Genomic DNA, 17099 nt, shown 5'->3' with positions numbered 1-17099 from the left:
CTATCACCTTCAATTTCTTCTGAAAAACAAAATCTGACCCTATACTTTTGAACGGTATTGTACAGTAGTTTGGAAGTTTGTAAACATTTGGAAGTATGGTAACATTACAATTTTTTTTATGTTTTATGTTTTAAGGCTGCATTTATTTAATTAAAAAATACAGTAAAGAAAAGAAAACAATTTTAATTTGTAATAATATTTTGCAATATAATGGTTTTTACTGTATTTTTATTAAATAAATGCAGCCTCTGTGTGCATAAGAGACTTTTTTCAAAAACATAAAAAATTGCAATGTTTCCAAACTTTTGACAGGTACTGTATGTTTACAAAAATAAAAACATAAACAGATAAAAAAAAAAAAAAAAAAAGTGAACATTTTGGGAAATAGCAACATTGGCCTAGTAGCATGGATGCAGCATCATGCAAATGCAAATATTTTCAGTTGCTTAAGACATTTTAGAAATATGCTTCAGCCATGATGACTTTATTCCATAAACAAAAGTATCTGTCAACATGCCGCCTCCAATGAGGCAAGCCGCTCCAAGTAGAATAAAACAGCTTTTATTAGGCTACTTATTTAACTGAAGTCTTCATCCATGTAAATGCACATGATTTAAAAAAATATTTTTAATGAGGAAAAAATAGTGAGTGCACCTCTAAAGGCTGCCCTTTTATTGCCTTTTTAAAAAAACTCCAACAATGCAAATGCTGTAGTTGTTTAAAACAGCAAGAAAGTGAGGACTCGCATATATTTACAGACAACAAAAAAACATTATAGTTAGAATGTGAGTTTATAAAATCTACAAATCAGGTGCAGCTAAACACCCAGGTGAGCATTTACCACTTATCAGCTATATAGAAGAAATCATATGAATTCCAGATTGAGCTGCTCAAACCATAACAAAGCTTGTCCTATTCAAATAAATTCTATGTGTTTTCCCTGCCAGTGCACGCATTGTGGAGGAGTTGTGTGTATGTGTATAAATCATGCTAAACTGAGGGCAATAGTGCATTGCAACTCGAGCCAGACTCTTATTCATCCTTTATATCTCAACACACTCTCAGTCTCGGCTTCAATGATTCTCCTTCTCACGGCTTTCTGTGCTCATCCAATCAAACTCCTTGTGGTGATGTCATTGCTCTGTGTGCGCGGCAGCAGTTTTGGGTTTCTCCTAAACTCCCATCGTTCTCCCACACTGGAGCTTTTTCATCTCTCGGATGGAGAGAAAGAGGATGAAAAAGCGCGAGCGGACAGATCGAGGGGTTGAGAAGCGGCGACCATGACAACACATGAAATCTGAGCGGCTGACATCTGTGTCTCTCTCGTTCCCTCTGTCCCTCTCAATCTCCCTCTGTGTTGTTTCTTTGACTCGCATCCAGCAAACAACCCACAAGCTTTCATTTCATAACAGACTCCGACAAGTCTGATGACCTCACACGGCCCTCGACATCATCTTTGATTTCAAACCGCAACGACTGACCACAGCAGAAGTGTGAATAAAGTCTCTTTAAAACAGCAAGACTGACTTAAGTCCAACCCTGCTATGACAGACTCATCATATCACAGCACCCACACACACTTCTGACCAACATTTTCCTCCTCTCTTTCTTCCGACTGTTCGAATTGAGCGTATTTGTTTTTGAAATCATTTCTTGCTTCCTGTCACTGCACCTCTTGCCACATCCTGAGAGGCTGTCACAGTTGACAAGCTCACATGCATTTCCTGCATCTCAACATCTTGTGCATAAAACTATTAGAGGTCGGCTACAAACATGGTGAGCTTCTGTCCTATATGTGGGAAACCTGTTTATTTTGGTGAGTGACATCTGGGGTCGAAGGGATCCATCTTTAATATGCTTAAAACATACTGATTAAGATTATATTGAGGTATTATGTAGTTATCAACAGTGAAAAACATCAATATAAGGCGCCGAGATGCTGCATTTAACAAACATTTCACATCAGGTTCTGTTTTGACTTAAAAATGCTCGTTTTGACTTGCTGTTGAGGTATTTCAATACTATATTGATTATATTGAGCCCAAGTTGTGTGTTCTCATGTTTATTGGTGTGGTAACATTTTATATTAACAATAGAGGGTTGTAAAAAGGGCATCGCAGAGCATGCTAAATGCTAATTTCAGAGTAGCTTTATAGGATAGATCACTGAGACATCTATCTGATGTCTGCACTTACATCTGCAAGATGCAGAGGTCTAAAGAGTACCTAAAACCATACTTGAGTAAAAGTACAGATACCTTGCATCGAAAATAACTCCACTACAAGTTACAAGTAAACAATTTCAATATGACTTGAGTAAAAGTCTGAAAGTATCTGATTTTAACAGTATTTTACTCATGCTGAATGTAGGCTCAGAGATGCTCTAGTCCTGAGAGACCGCCAGTGAAAATAAGAAACAATTGATTTGTAAGATGAGAAATCAAATTTATTTTCTAAAATCAAAATAAAACGGAACACCTCAATATTACAATAAATCAAGGTGGACACAACAACCGTCTACAAACTCTCAAGTCTCAGTTAAGCTCAAGTGGCCATAAGTAAACCAATATAAAATAGTCAAAGTCTACCGTAAGTGTTGGTTTGAGCCTCATCACCAGCTGCAGTCAGTTCCTCATCTAATAAATCAAACAACTGCGATCAGCAACTACCTGCTAATGCACTCACATTCATGTAAAGTAGCCTTGTTGACAAGTTTGAGTGAGTAAGGGCAAAACGCACAAGATATAGTACCTTCAATGCACTTAGATGGCGATATCACTTCTTTATATCAGAAACAAACTGCTGCAGAAAAAGTTAGATGCAGTGCAATATGTAATTTGTAATTGCATTACTCATCACAAATGTAGTGGAGTAAAAAGTAGATTTACTTGCTCAAAAATGTAGTCAAGTAAAGAGTTAAAGTTGCCAATATCTTTGATATTCAGTAGCCAAAAAGATAGTACAGTAACTGCTTTACACCTCTGGCAAGATGTATTTTTTAGTCTTTGCTCATCTGCAATATGTCTCTAAAACGTTTCCTGTCAGATGTTAAATAGACATTTCGAAAATATCTTTAAGATGTTGATGATTTATGTAAAACTGCTTTTTCCTAGACGTTTATCAGATGTTTGTGCACAACAGATGTTTTCCAGATTAAGCACGCTTTAGCAGACATCTTAGAGACGTACCTGTGCTATATGGGTTCTGCCATTACTCTATGAAACAAACTAGTTGTGTAACTAAGAGGGTGTAGGCCTTTATCTGTATGCATTTTTGTAGAGTTAATCAGTCTGCAGTCTCCTAACCGCCATCAGCGTCTCACGACATGAGTCACATGAGCACAGGAAGTGTCTGCCTGTGGCAGGAAGTGGAATAGGGCAGAGCAAGAGAGGCTTGATTGTTTAAACTGGCAGATAGCAATGCAGAAACCTATGGACACTTGAAGAAAGAGGAGAATTTGGATAGAAAAATCTTGTAGCTGCCAGTCAGCTTTCAGCATCTAGACTGAAGAAAAAAAACTCCTTCAGTTATTGAGGTGGACTGCAGGCTGTTGTTGATTCTGCCAGGAAGAGAAAAGCTGAGCAAGATGTTTGTAGCTGAGGTTCAGTATCAGTATGATCCTGGTTCAACCTAGAGGTTTCATGTCCTATGGTTAAGGTCAGGGTTTTAGTAGGAGGGCTCGTGCTAGGCCCACATGAAAGAGTAATGAAAGGGTAATATATCTACATAGAACTGCGAATGCAATCCAAAATGAATGTGAAATCGATCCAAGATGGAAGAATTCAATGAGTGGAATACAAGTTCAGATTCACAGTCTCCTTATTAATTGGAGTGTGAGGTTAAAACTAATATAATTATTTTTTTTACAACATAGAATAATTTTGATTTATCCTTTGGTATGTAAAAAAAGAAAGATGAATTTATAATATTGCACTTTTCAGTAGATATCTATGGGGCAAGTCTGTACCATTCCAAATAAACTTTACAAACTAAATGACAAGTCCAAATTCTTCTTCTTTTAGTCGTTTCAGAGGAATAGCAAGAATAATCTGGTTCAAAATTACAAACACAAACCATTTTTTTTTCTTTGGAACAACATGCACCAACAATGAGCCATGTAAGACCAGAATAATGCATTAAGGAAGTAAATAGGATAAACTTTGATGTCATGTTGACTTACAGTTATGAAAAGAGATTTAAAAAAAGGAAACGATTATTGTGTTCATATGTTGGCATGAAAAATGTCAAAAAGTCAGTGTTTTTATTGTTAACTAAAACTATTAAAAACCCTTTTCTGTAATGGGCTGAAAAAATATATAAATATTAGATGAAAATATTAATATTAGATGAATGTAAAGTTTAAGTACTAAAACTAAAATAAAGTTTAATAGATTAAAAAACTAATATAAATCAAGAAAGCACATAAAATTACTAAAACCAAAAATATAAATAAATATAAAAATATATATGCGGAAGAGGATTAGGGCCAAGCAATAATAAAAAATAAAACCATCTCAATATTAAAGTCATTAAATTACGAGAAAAAAACGTGTTAAATTTCAAGAAAAAAGTCGAGATAAAATGTTGAGAATAAACTCGTTAAATTACGAGAAAAAACTTGTTAAATTTTGAGAAAAAAGTCGAGATAAAATGTTGAGAATAAAGTCATTAAATTACGAAAACAAATTCGTTAAATTACGAATTTGTTCTCATAATTTAACAACCTTTTTCTCATAATTTAATGAGTTTATTCTCAACGTTTTATCTTGACTTTTTTCTCGAAATTTAACGACATTTTTCTCATAAATTAACGAATTTGTTCTCGTAATTTAACAACTTTTTTCTTGTAATTTAATGAGTAAATTCTCAACATTTTATCTCGAGTTTTTTCTCGAAATTTAACAACTTTAATCTCGAGATGGTTTTATTTTTTTATTATTGCTTGGCCCTAATCCTCTTCCGTAAATATAAAAATAGAAACTAATTGAAAATATCAATCAATACTATAATAACACTGATTCTGCACTTTTAAAAAATCTGTTAAATAGGGCACGATAAATGTATTAATTTGACAGAATTTTCCGTATTTATTTTTTTTTACTGGTGTTTTTATCCCTCGATTTTAAACCGCTTCCTTTGACTCTTACCAAACTAACTCTATAGCTTCAGTAAACTCACCTGGCTGATTGCTTAACCTTTGACCTTTGATTCATGCAGGTGAGAAGAAGAGGTCATTGGGACGGGATTATCACCCATTATGCTTGAAGTGTCACAAGTGTAAAAGACAGCTAACACCTGGTCAGCATGCAGAGGTATACATATATCCACTTTATCATATGTATTTGTCTTTTTATGCATAAATAATAACAAGCTCTGTAAACTGATGATAAAATGGATGCATTGAACTGTTACACTGATAATATGCAAAATGCAGAAAAGTGGAAGTTGACAGAAAGAGTACTAGATCCAGATTGTCATTTTTACATCTCTATGCAGCATGATGAGAAGCCATACTGCACTAACTGCTACATGAGAGATTTTGGACCCAGAGGTGAGAGCAAATGACTGTATTTATTGTATTTTTTAATATAATAATAATAAAAAAAATAATAATGTACTATGTTTCTTTGTGCAGGTAGCCGAAATCCTGTTGCTCGGACCTTTAACACAGCTGCTTCTTAAGAGAGATCCTGCAATCTTGAGAAACACACAGCATCTAGATCTCAACACATCTACAGTGTCTTTACGCACAGTAAACCATTGGAAAATACAGCCAAGTTGATCTCTCCTAACCACAGAATAAAATATAACTCCGCCCTTATGTTTCCATTCATCATAAACTCATAAAAATAGCCAGAACCTACCAAACCAACAGCCATCCACGTTGGCATTCTCTCAGGGAACTGAACTACTTCATATGTTTATTCTAGAAATCTCTTGCCATGCTTTCTGAGTTATGGCACTTTATTGAACATTATTCTAGAATTAAGTTGTGTCTTTCCTGTTTCATCATTTCCTGGCCTTTAGAATGGGAGATGCAGACAAACTAGTTATGAAAATTGTTGGCATGTATCTCGTATATAAACGCGTTTTTGGTTTAAAAATACAAAGTCAACACTCTGTATACCATTAATTAATTGATTAACTTGAAACACAATGTAATTTTTTTGTGTGTTCTATTATTGTTTGTTCTTTTTTTCTGGGATTTTGCAGATCAGAGACAATAAAACAAAGGTTTTTTTTTTTTTTTTTTCATGAGCCAGCAAATGTACAAAGGAAAAATGACAATAATTAATCATTGTGTCTTTTTAATTAGAAGCAGAAGCTTGCGTCCCAAACCTCATGGCGCATATGTGATGGCTTTATCATTTTTGTTAGTTCAGGAAGAATACATATTTGATTTTATCTGTTTTTTTTTTTCTTTTTTCTCATTAGCTCATTGAACAGGAGTGTCACTCAGAGCTGCCAGCTATCATACTGTCAACTCATTTAATCAGAAGTGTAATTTCATGTCTCTTATCCTCAAATCCATGAAATAAACTGTAAAAAATTAATAATTTAATAACTATGTTTTTATTGAACGTTTTTTTTTTATGAAAATTGGATTTGAATAAAGATTTATACCTCAAAATGCAACTGCCTACAATTTAAGTTTCTTATTTCATATAAAAATAAATATATTATAAAAATGTATAAATTATATAAATATAATTATACATATATAATTATTAATTAAAAAAAATATATATGTATGATTATATCTTTATTATATCTAAATTATATAATTTATATCTATATCTATATATATATATATATATATATATATATATATATATATGTGTGTGTGTGTGTGACAATAAGTAATCATTGTCTTTTTAATTAGTTTTAATTATTTTTATTAAAATAAATATTTTCATTATTTATTTTAATTTATTTATTTTTATTTAGATATTAATTTATATAAATATATATTATAAAAAATATAATAAAAATGATATTATGTATAATTATATCTATAATATATAGCTGCCTGTTAACGTATTGTTAACTCATTGATTTTATTAAATAATAATTATTGTTTTTATTGATTTGTCTTTTTTCTGAAAATTGGATTTGAATAATTAAACATTTATACATCAAAATGTAACTGCCTATTGAAATAGATAATTTACTAGATGCATATTTTCTAAAAAGATATATAAACATTAGAATATCATCAAAAAGTTTCACTAATTTCACTAATTCCATTCAAACAGTGAAACTTGTATATTATATTCATTCATTACACACAGACTGATATATTTCAAATGTTTATTACTTTTAATTTTGATCCCAAATCCCAAATTCAGTATCTCAGAAAATTAGAATATTGTGAAAAGGTTCAATATTGAAGACACCTGGTGCCACACTCTAATCAACTAATTAACTCAAAACACCTGCAAAGGCCTTTAAATGGTCTCTCACCCTGCGTTCCAATGTCCATACTATCCATCCTAAATAGTATGTGAGATTAAAATAAGTGTGTCCCAAAGCATAGTATGTTGAAAAGAGTATGCCAAAAGTCCCCGGATGATCTACTATTTCTGGTAGATTTTCGAAGTGTGGATCCGTGCACACTATAGAGGCTAATATTGCCCACAACCCATTGCGCGTTGGACGAGGATTCAGTTCAGAACTACAAACACGAGTAAAAAGTGTTAAAAACTACAAAACATGGCGGATATACGCGATCGACGCTGAGAGATTTGAGTGACTAATAATCAGTTTAACCTGATAGAAAATATATATTTAATGTTACCCGTGTTATTTTTCATCTGCAAATACCAATGTGGACTTTTATAAAGATCTGATTGGCCATTAACTTTTAAATGCATCATTATGCATTAATATGAGGACAGTTCTCCACATGAAAGACTCGCGACTGCAGATCAACGTGCTGCATTTCTCTCCGATACGGTAGGAAATTAACTAAATGAAATGTGGAGGATGTAAGATGATTGACAGGGCAGTTTACGGTGACTGGATGCAACAGAGAGAATTGACGCGATTGTGACGTGTTAGTATGTCCCAAAGCTTGTCTACTCTTTTACTACACACTCAGAAGTAAGTACTTTTTGTTCACAGAAAGAGTATATACTTTTAGGGCGTAGTATTAGTAGGCGAATTGGAACGCAGCACCAGTCTAGTTCTGTAGGCTACACAATCATGGGGAAGACTGCTGATTTGACAGTTGTCCAAAAGACGACCATTGACACCTTGCACAAGGAGGGCAAGACACAAAAGGTCATTGCAAAAGAGGCTGGCTGTTCACAGAGCTCTGTGTCCAAGCACATTAATAGAGAGGCGAAGGGAAGGAAAAGATGTGGTAGAAAAAAGTGTACAAGCAATAGGGATTACGGATGGGCATGATTAATCGACGATCGATACGAATTTCGTCGATCACGTTAATTTGTTATCGATTAATCTAATGCATTTTTTTTATGTAATGCAGGTTGCGTTGCGTGTGAGTCTTAAAGCAATTAAATGAATTTCACTGTGTGGCAGCAATTAAACATTTTACAACCAGGGTGCAATATTTGACACCATACTCGGTTATCTGTGATCTTCCGTTTTGATTCTGAGGAAGACTCCCCCACCCCTGAATGGTACAGACTGGTGGAAAGTGAACGGAATAAGGTTCCCCAGGTTGGCCAAGTTAGCACGGAGGTACTTGTGCATCCCAGCAACGTCAGTCCCCTCAGAGCAGGTGTTTTCAGCGGCTGGACTGACCCCAGATTATGTCAACATACTTATATTTCTCAACAAAAATCAGTAGACTGGTGCAGAAGTTGTATGCGAGTTACTAAAGTTAGTTATTTTTCACAAGGCTTTAAGTAGCCTAATTTGTTAAGTTAGCCTAATTGTTAGGAAGGCTAATATCTGGCCCTTTCTTCTGGCTTGGATAGTTTTGAGTTACATTTTGACAAAACCTGTCAGATCTAAGTATTATTATGTTTTTTGTTTAAGTTATTGTTTAACATGATTCTTTTTTATTATTAATATTTTGGAACAAATGAGGTCTCGGTTTAAGAACATCGGCTCACAGCTGCAGGTTCCGCTGCTTTAGTTTGCCTAACTGAACCTAGTTTAACTGTCTGCCACAAGTTGATCTTGTAATAAAGGTCTCATCAAGGAAAAACATGCTGTATTTTTGTATTCATTGCATTTTTTTAATTATAAAAGTTAAATAATTAATTTTACTATAAAAATATTATTGAATAATTGATAGTCGATCATTAATTCTCCCAACAATCGACTAAGAAAATTTAATCGAATGCCCATCCCTAATAGGGATAACCGCACCCTGGAGAGGATTGTGAAACAAAACCCATTCAAAAATGTGGGGGAGATTCACAAAGAGTGGACTGCAGCTGGAGTCAGTGCTTCAAGAACCACTACACACAGACGTATATGCAAGACATGGGTTTCAGCTGTCGCATTCCTTGTGTCAAGCCACTCTTGAACAACAGACAGCGTCAGAAGCGTCTCGCCTGGGCTAAAGACAAAAAGGACTGGACTGCTGCTGAGTGGTCCAAAGTTGTGTTCTCTGATGAAAGTAAATTTTGCATTTCCTTTGGAAATTAGGGTCCCAGAGTCTGGAGAAAGAGAGGAGAGGCACACAATCCACGTTGCTTGAGGTCCAGTGTAAAGTTTCCACAGTCAGTGATGGTTTTGGGTGCCATGTCATCTGCTGGTGTTGGTCCACTGTGTTTTCTGAGGTCCAAGGTCAAAGCTACCAGTACCTGGTTTAAGGATCATGGTATCCCTGTTCTTAATTAGCCAGCAAACTCGCCTGACCTTAACACAATAGAAAATCTATGGGGTATTATGAAGAGGAAGATGCGATATGCCAGACCCAACAATGCAGAAGAGCTGAAGGCCACTATCAGAGCAACCTGGGCTCTCATAACACCTGAGCAGTGCCACAGACTGATCGACTCCATGCCACGCAAAAGGAGCCCCAACTAAGTATTGAGTGCTGTACATGCTCATACTTTTCATGTTCATACTTTTCAGTTGGCCAAGATTTCTAAAAATCCTTTCTTTGTATTGGTCTTAAGTAATGTTCTAATTTTCTGAGATACTGAATTTTCCATAAATTAAACGAATTAAACATTTGAAATATATCAGTCTGTGTAATGAATGAATATAATATACAAGAATAACTGATGATATTCTAATTATATGACCAGCACCTATATATATATATATATATATATATATATATATGTATGTGTGTGTGTGTGTGTGACAATAATTAATAATAATTATGTTTATAATATTATAATTATAATATATATATTATTATATTAAGTATAATTATAATAATTAATCTATAATATAATATATATATATATATATATATATATATATATATATATATTATTGCCTGCTCATCTTCATAAGCATCCACATGCATTCACAGTAAGTATGATTTACAAAAACACCCATCATCTGGAGCCAGAGAGAGAGAGAGAGAAGCCTGGCAAAAGGCTGTTTTCACAAGGCCAGGGCAGTCTGCTGGAATGTGTCTGTGTGAGTGTGTGTGAGCTGGCAGCCTTTCTGTAGCAGACCTACTGCTGGATACCTGCTGCTGATCCTGTCAAACTCTCACATGCACACACACACACACACACACACAGGGCCTGTTTGTGCAGGCATATGTGCATGTGTGAGCACGGCCTTCAAGTGCACATATGTGATTACCTTCATGCATGAGCAAACATTTGCACTGAGGAAGAACATAAATCAGGTGAAGATCCCAGACTTAGTTCGTTATCATTGCCACTTCTTTTTTTCTTTCCGATTAAGACAGAGAAAAAATGAAAGCACAAAAAAGGTGGCATGGAGGAGGTGGCGGGATTATTCCAGGGAGCGAGTGAGGGAGGGTGCGTGCATGTGTGTAAAGAGGGTTCCCTGCTGCAGCGTGTCTTTGAACCCACCCCCACCTTGACAGGTCACATGGTTTGTGTGATGCCAGCTGTCTCATTTGCATGTGTTTTAACTACACCGCAAATCCATCAATTGGGAGAGAAAGGGAGAGAGAAAGAGAGAAGGGGCGGAGATACAAAAAAGGGGCTGTAGACACAGTAGAAGAACTGATTGATGAAGAAAGAAAAAGATGCCTTCATTCCTATGGGCTTCAGAGATGTGGAGGTTGTTAGATGCCCACCACACCCTCTGAAGGCTCATTTGATATGTGCATGGCAAAGAGCAGGGATCGCCTATGTTACTGTGGCTAATATGCATATGGCTCTTTCTATAATTGGGGTACATTTCACATCAAGACAAAATACAAAAACAATATGCTTACTCAAAAAAAAAAAAAAATACTATTGGTTTCAGTTTATATATTTCATCAGTGTAACATCTGCAGTTGCTAAGCTTTATCATTAAACATGATGTTAAAGGGATGATTCACCCACAAATGAAAATTCTGTCATCATTTACTCACCCTCTTGTTGTTCCAAACCTGTATGAGTTTCTTTCTTTTGTTAAACACAAAATAAGATATTTTAAAGAATGTTGGTAATCAGAAAGTTGATGGCACCCATTGACATCCATAGTAGGAAAAAAAAAATACTTGATATGTCTGGTTACCAACATTCTTTGAAATATCTTATTTTGTGTTCAACAGAAGAATGAAACTCATACAAGTTTGGAACAGCATAAGTGTGAGTAAATGAAGAAAAAAAAAAATGTTTTGGGTGAACTAAAGAGAGGTTTTTCCTTTGTGTATTTGTCATGCTACAGACAATCTGATTAAGTGCTGCAATTCAAGTAACATGTACTTAACAGTTCTTTTATCTGTTTTGTATACAGTAATTATTTTTAAGAATTTTTGCAGATATCCATATGATTTATTATTATAACTCTGCCTTTTTGCATAATATCTCATCAAATTACCATAAGTATCTGGGATAGTCCACCCAAAAATGAAAATTCTGTCATTATTTAATTGTGTTGTTCCAAACAGTTATACATTTCTTTCTGATGTGGAATGTAAAAGAAGATTTTGGTAACAGAACAGTCACAGTTCCCCCTTTACTTCCACTGTACAGACAAAAAATACAATGGAAGTCAATGGGATTGGGAACCTTAACTGTTATGTTATCAACATTCTTCAAAATATCTTATTTTGTGTTCAGCAAAAGAAAAAGTCATTTTGAAGACCCACTCAATTGGGACACTGCAAAAACTAATTTTAAGAGACATCAAGGCAATTTCAAGCAAACTGAAACTTATGGTGCACAAATTTTCTGTGAGATTATAATATACTTTCCCTTAATGGATAAAATAAACATTTTTCTTAAGAAAATATTTTAGAAAAATATATATAATTATCATCAATGGACATGAAATATACCCTAAATTGTATAGTGACTCATATATACCATCTGCATTGTGGGAGTGGGGGGAGAGTAATGCATATGCATTCATAATATGCATAAATTGAACATTTTATATTAATTTTATTCCTCATAGTGAACACTATTCTTCATTGTTCTTGTTGGCTATTAATAGCAATATAGCATTGTGCTTAATTACTGTCTTAACCAACTTTTATTGTCTTGCATTGAAAAATGTGTTAATAAGCACCCTGAAGCACTTCATAAGACTCGGTTTGTGCTTCTGCGGTGGAGGTTTCACATTCACCCACTCATATCGGTGACACTGTGGATGTAGGAGGCTAATGTCATTGTACTAATCAAAGCCTGGGCTAATAGCTAATGCTATCAAAGAGTGATGAAGCAGTCCATTCATCTTTACAGAGACAGCAGCTCTGCATGAGAGAACCGTGCACTTCAAACAATGTATTGTGAGATCATCAAACACAAAGGCGTGTGGGTATTTTCAACCCTGCAATGTGAACATGTGGATGTTTTTGTTTGATATGAAAATCTCATTGATATGTAGGTACTGTGATAGGTCTATGTGCGAGGATGGTAACATAATGCAATGTGATATTAAAGGAAGTCTGTGACATTTTTTAAGCTGCTGGGAAAATCAGGGAGCTTTTCGATTCTGATGACAAAGTAAGGTACAAAACATTTGTATCAAATTTTGTTATTGCAGTAGATTGAACAATTGGGCCTTGCTATGTAAATGTAAAGATAGATGTATTCAATAGCAGAAATGACAGCTATCAACTACAGACAGCAGCCCCTCACTGCAGAACACTCAAGATCCAAGGGGCGGAGTCAGGTAGGTTAAGGTATGTGGGAAGTGGGAGGAGTTGGATCTAGAACCAGGGGGTGGGGATGGGTAGGTTTAGAGTCAGGGGGCGGAGTCAGGCAGGTTTAGGGCTATGGATCTTGGATCTTGTGTTCTGCACTGAGGACCATCTTACTACAGAAGCTAGATGTGTGGTAAAAAATAAGAATTATTTAAAGTAAGTACGAAAAGGAAGTTGTGATAGTCTTTTCTTCCCTATTTTGACTCATATCTGAATGAAACAGCTGGGGAAAAAGGGGAATGGGGCAGGACTTGATTTTGTCCATTGGGGATTGATTAGATGGTTGTGGTTTGCTTTTGACAGGATGCCCTGCCCTCATGCCAGTAAACACGTCATCAGAGAAGAGATGTCGCTGCAAAAGGCAGGGGAAGTTATTTTGATTTAAAGCACACGGAAGTGTTTTCTCAGACACTCCCCCGTCACCCAAATGCATTCACGCCATCATAATTAACGTAGTCTCGAGATGACAACACGTCACATTCTATTCAGAGCTGTTTATGTCCTCGGACTGGGAATGCATTCCATGCAAAACTATCAACGGCTATATGAATCTGCAGCGGAAAGTGGTACAGCGTTCACGTGGTACAAGTAGGAGCTCTCCGAAAATTCCTATCTTACAAGCTGTAATTACGAGCTCTAAGAGGACGTGAACAGTTTTGAAATCTTGTAATTACGGTAATTACAACATGGCGTAAAGGCACGTATAGTTAGTCCCGCCCCAAAGGCTCACACTATTGGTTAGGCCAGTGGTGCTGTGTAATGGTGCATTCACATGGGCCATCAGCGTTAAAGTCGTCATGAAATCAATATTGACCCTATTTACTTTGTTAGTGCATATTACTAGTCTTGGTGAACAATTAATCAGTGCAAGTTAATACACAGAAAAAAACTGTTTGTCGTGGTAATCTTTAATTCAGGGATGCAAACAGGTAAGGGGAAAAAAGGTGAGAACATTGCGTGGTGCAGGGCATGGATTTTTTTAAAAGTTATTTGCTTTACATGCTCATTTGTAGTTATTTTACCCTATATGTCCAAAACTAATTTTTCATGAAAAAAAATGACTTGCAACAAATGAATTGCAACATTTTACCAAAATCAACATTTGGTTGAAATCTGATGTTATAAAAGACGAAGTGCTATGCAGGATATTTAAGACAATATTGGCTGATTAGATGGCAATACTGTTTGCCATATCTCAGACCTCAAAAACATAAAATATTACCCATTATAGACATGAGTTTTAAAGTAAAGAGTAAAGGAAACACTGTACAGTACTGAAACAACCAGTTCTTTATTTACCCTTGTAAGCTCACAAGTAGGCTACCCTTGTTGCTCGTGGTGGATTTTTCTGGACCTCGGCAACTAAAGATGCGTTCATTGAATAAAATGAATAGCAATAAAAAGCGTTCACTAAAAGCTCCTATGTGTACCAGGTGGCCGCTGTACCACCTGACCGCTGTAGATTAATTTAGGTGTTGACAGCGGTGCCATTGAAACACATAATTCCCAGTCCGAGGACGTGAACAGCTCCAAATATAACGTCACGTGTTGTCATCTCAAGATTATGCGGTGGCGTGAATGCAGCATAACTTCTCTGCAATAGAGTACCTCAGGGATGACGCATTTTTGTAGCTAAACCCGGAAGCGAGTTAGCATTTTAGGGCTTCCGGTTCCATCGCTCCGAAGTCAATGGGTTTTTAGAATGGGTTTTTGCTAAATCACCTGAAATAAGATCTGTGATTAACAAAGCCTCTAAATATTTTCACATTTTGATCTATGACATAAAACACACAAGTTATAACCTGCTTGTGATTTTTTAAACCTTTAATGTGTCTTAAAAACAGCGGTTGCTAACAAGGTGCTAAAACGGACTACTTAATTTGGCGGGGACTTTAGACGTCATCATGACAAACAGAACATTTGGACAGTATTGCTCATGAAAAAGTGGATAAGCATTAATAACAGCGCAGATCATAATCAGCGAGCATGTTTTTAAATAAAGTTTGAGGAAGCTTGGTGGTGACGACGTTGATCCGCGACCATGGTGTGCTGTAGTCCGTTTATAGCCCTACTGTTAGCTTTTTATATCTGATGACTTTATTTAGGCTTCAAAATGTATAAATGTTGTCAACTTATAAAGATTATCTTGATAGACAAAACGTTTAAGTGTCATAACCCTTTGCTAAACAAAGTGTTACGAATGGAGACTCAGGCAGGAGATCCAAGTGCAGCATTTATTTACAAGTGAGAGTGGTCGTACAGGCAGGGTCAATCAGGAGCGAACAGGAACAGCAAGGAACAGGCAGAATCGTGGTCAAGGAACAGGCAATGATCAGGACAGGCAGATATCACTCACAGGTCGGTATACAAGCAAGAGGTCGAGGCAGGCGGCAGACAGGGATAAACAGGGTAACAGTCCAAACGGTAACAGGCAGAACAGACAGGGAATAAACGCTCAGAAATGACACACAAGGAAATCAAGACTTCGCGGTGAGGTGGTGTGAGTGAAAGTCCTTTATAGTCCTGATAATGAGCTGCAGCTGGGTGTGGTGATAGTGTGGAGTGATTGTGAAGTGAGTGCAGGTGATGAGCAATGGAGGATCATGGGAAATGTAGTCCGGGATGTGACAGGAACATGACAGGAACAGATGGTGATCGTGACATAACGCCCCCCTCCCGGAAGGCGCGTCCTCGCGACGTAAATGGAACAGCTAGGGAGGGGGGGGTGGGTGCATTGGGGACTGGTATGCGGACATGAACAGGGTCCCCAATGCAGGTTCCAGGAACTCGACCACCATGGCGGGTCAGGTGCTACGGGCAGCCACGGCAGGTCAGGTGGCTCAGGCGGCCACGGCAGGTCAGGTGGCTCAGGCGGCCACGGCAGGTCAGGTGGCAAGGGCGGCCACGGCAGGTCAGGTGGCAAGGGCGGCCACGGCAGGTCAGGTGGCAAGGGCGGCCACGGCAGGTCAGGTGGCAAAGGCGGCCACGGCAGGTCAGGTGGCAAGAGCGGCCACGGCAGGTCAGGTGGCTCGGGCGGCCACGGCAGGTCAGGTGGCTCGGGCGGCCACGGCAGGTCAGGTGGCTCGGGCGGCCACGGCAGGTCAGGTGGCTCGGGCGGCCACGGCAGTTCAGGTGGCTCGGGCGGCCACGGCAGTTCAGGTGGCTCGGGCGGCCACGGCAGTTCAGGTGGCTTGGGCAGCCATGGCAGGTCAAGAGTCTCTGGCGACCACGGCGGGTCAGGTGGTCTGGGCAGTTCAGGGACCGCTGATGACCGCGGCCGTGCAGGGTTCCCACCCACAAACTCCCCACCCCTAGGTATACTGCCCCCCCCCAAAAAGTTCTTGGGGATTTCAGCGGGGCCCGTCGCAGGTTCGTGGGCAAGGAGTTCGGGTGGCGGCGGCAGGGCCAGGCGTGTCGGTGAAGCCGTCAGGGCAAGACTCCTGAGTGGCGTTGGCAGCGCAAGGAGTTTGAGTGGCGCCGGCAGGGCTGGAAGCGTGGATGGCACCGGCAGGGCTAGAAGCGTGGATGGCGCCGGCAGGGCTAGAAGCGTGGATGGCGCCGGCAGGGCTAGAAGCGTGGATGGCGCCGGCAGGGCTAGAAGCACAGGTGGTGCCGGCAGGGCAAGAAGCACAGGTGGCGCCGGCAGGGCAAGAAGCACAGGTGGCGCCGGCAGGGCAAGAAGCACAGGTGGCGCCGGCAGGGCAAGAAGCACAGGTGGCGCCGGCAGGGCAAGAAGCACAGGTGGCGCCGGCAGGGCGAGGAGCACAGGTGGCGCCGGCAGAGCGAGGAGCACAGGTGGCGCCGGCAGAGCGAGGAGCACAGGT

General features: G+C 38.1%; 1 protein-coding gene across 1 annotated transcript; it reads left to right on the top strand.

Moving 5' to 3' along the window:
• The first annotated feature begins 570 nt into the window (after nucleotides 1-570).
• Nucleotides 571-6625, top strand: zgc:195282 (uncharacterized protein LOC100192223 homolog). The gene is made up of 4 exons (XM_067405317.1): nucleotides 571-1816; nucleotides 5217-5311; nucleotides 5496-5550; nucleotides 5635-6625. The coding sequence occupies exons 1-4, from the start codon at nucleotides 1774-1776 to the stop codon at nucleotides 5679-5681; spliced, it is 240 nt and encodes a 79-aa protein (XP_067261418.1). The 5' UTR covers nucleotides 571-1773; the 3' UTR covers nucleotides 5682-6625.
• Nucleotides 6626-17099: the final 10474 nt, after the last annotated feature.

The sequence above is a fragment of the Chanodichthys erythropterus genome, chromosome 12 (assembly GCF_024489055.1).
Source record: "Chanodichthys erythropterus isolate Z2021 chromosome 12, ASM2448905v1, whole genome shotgun sequence".
Classification (NCBI taxonomy): Eukaryota; Metazoa; Chordata; class Actinopteri; order Cypriniformes; family Xenocyprididae; genus Chanodichthys; species Chanodichthys erythropterus.
This window is presented reverse-complemented; position numbering and strand designations above follow the sequence as displayed.

Coding starts and splice junctions, on each gene's coding strand:
- zgc:195282 (XM_067405317.1), top strand. CDS start 1,774: ATGGTGAGCTTCTGTCCTATATGTGGGAAACCTGTTTATTTTG. Junction 5,312..5,495: donor CACCTGGTCAGCATGCAGAG/GTATACATATAT, acceptor ATCTCTATGCAG/CATGATGAGAAGCCATACTG. Junction 5,551..5,634: donor GAGAGATTTTGGACCCAGAG/GTGAGAGCAAAT, acceptor TTCTTTGTGCAG/GTAGCCGAAATCCTGTTGCT.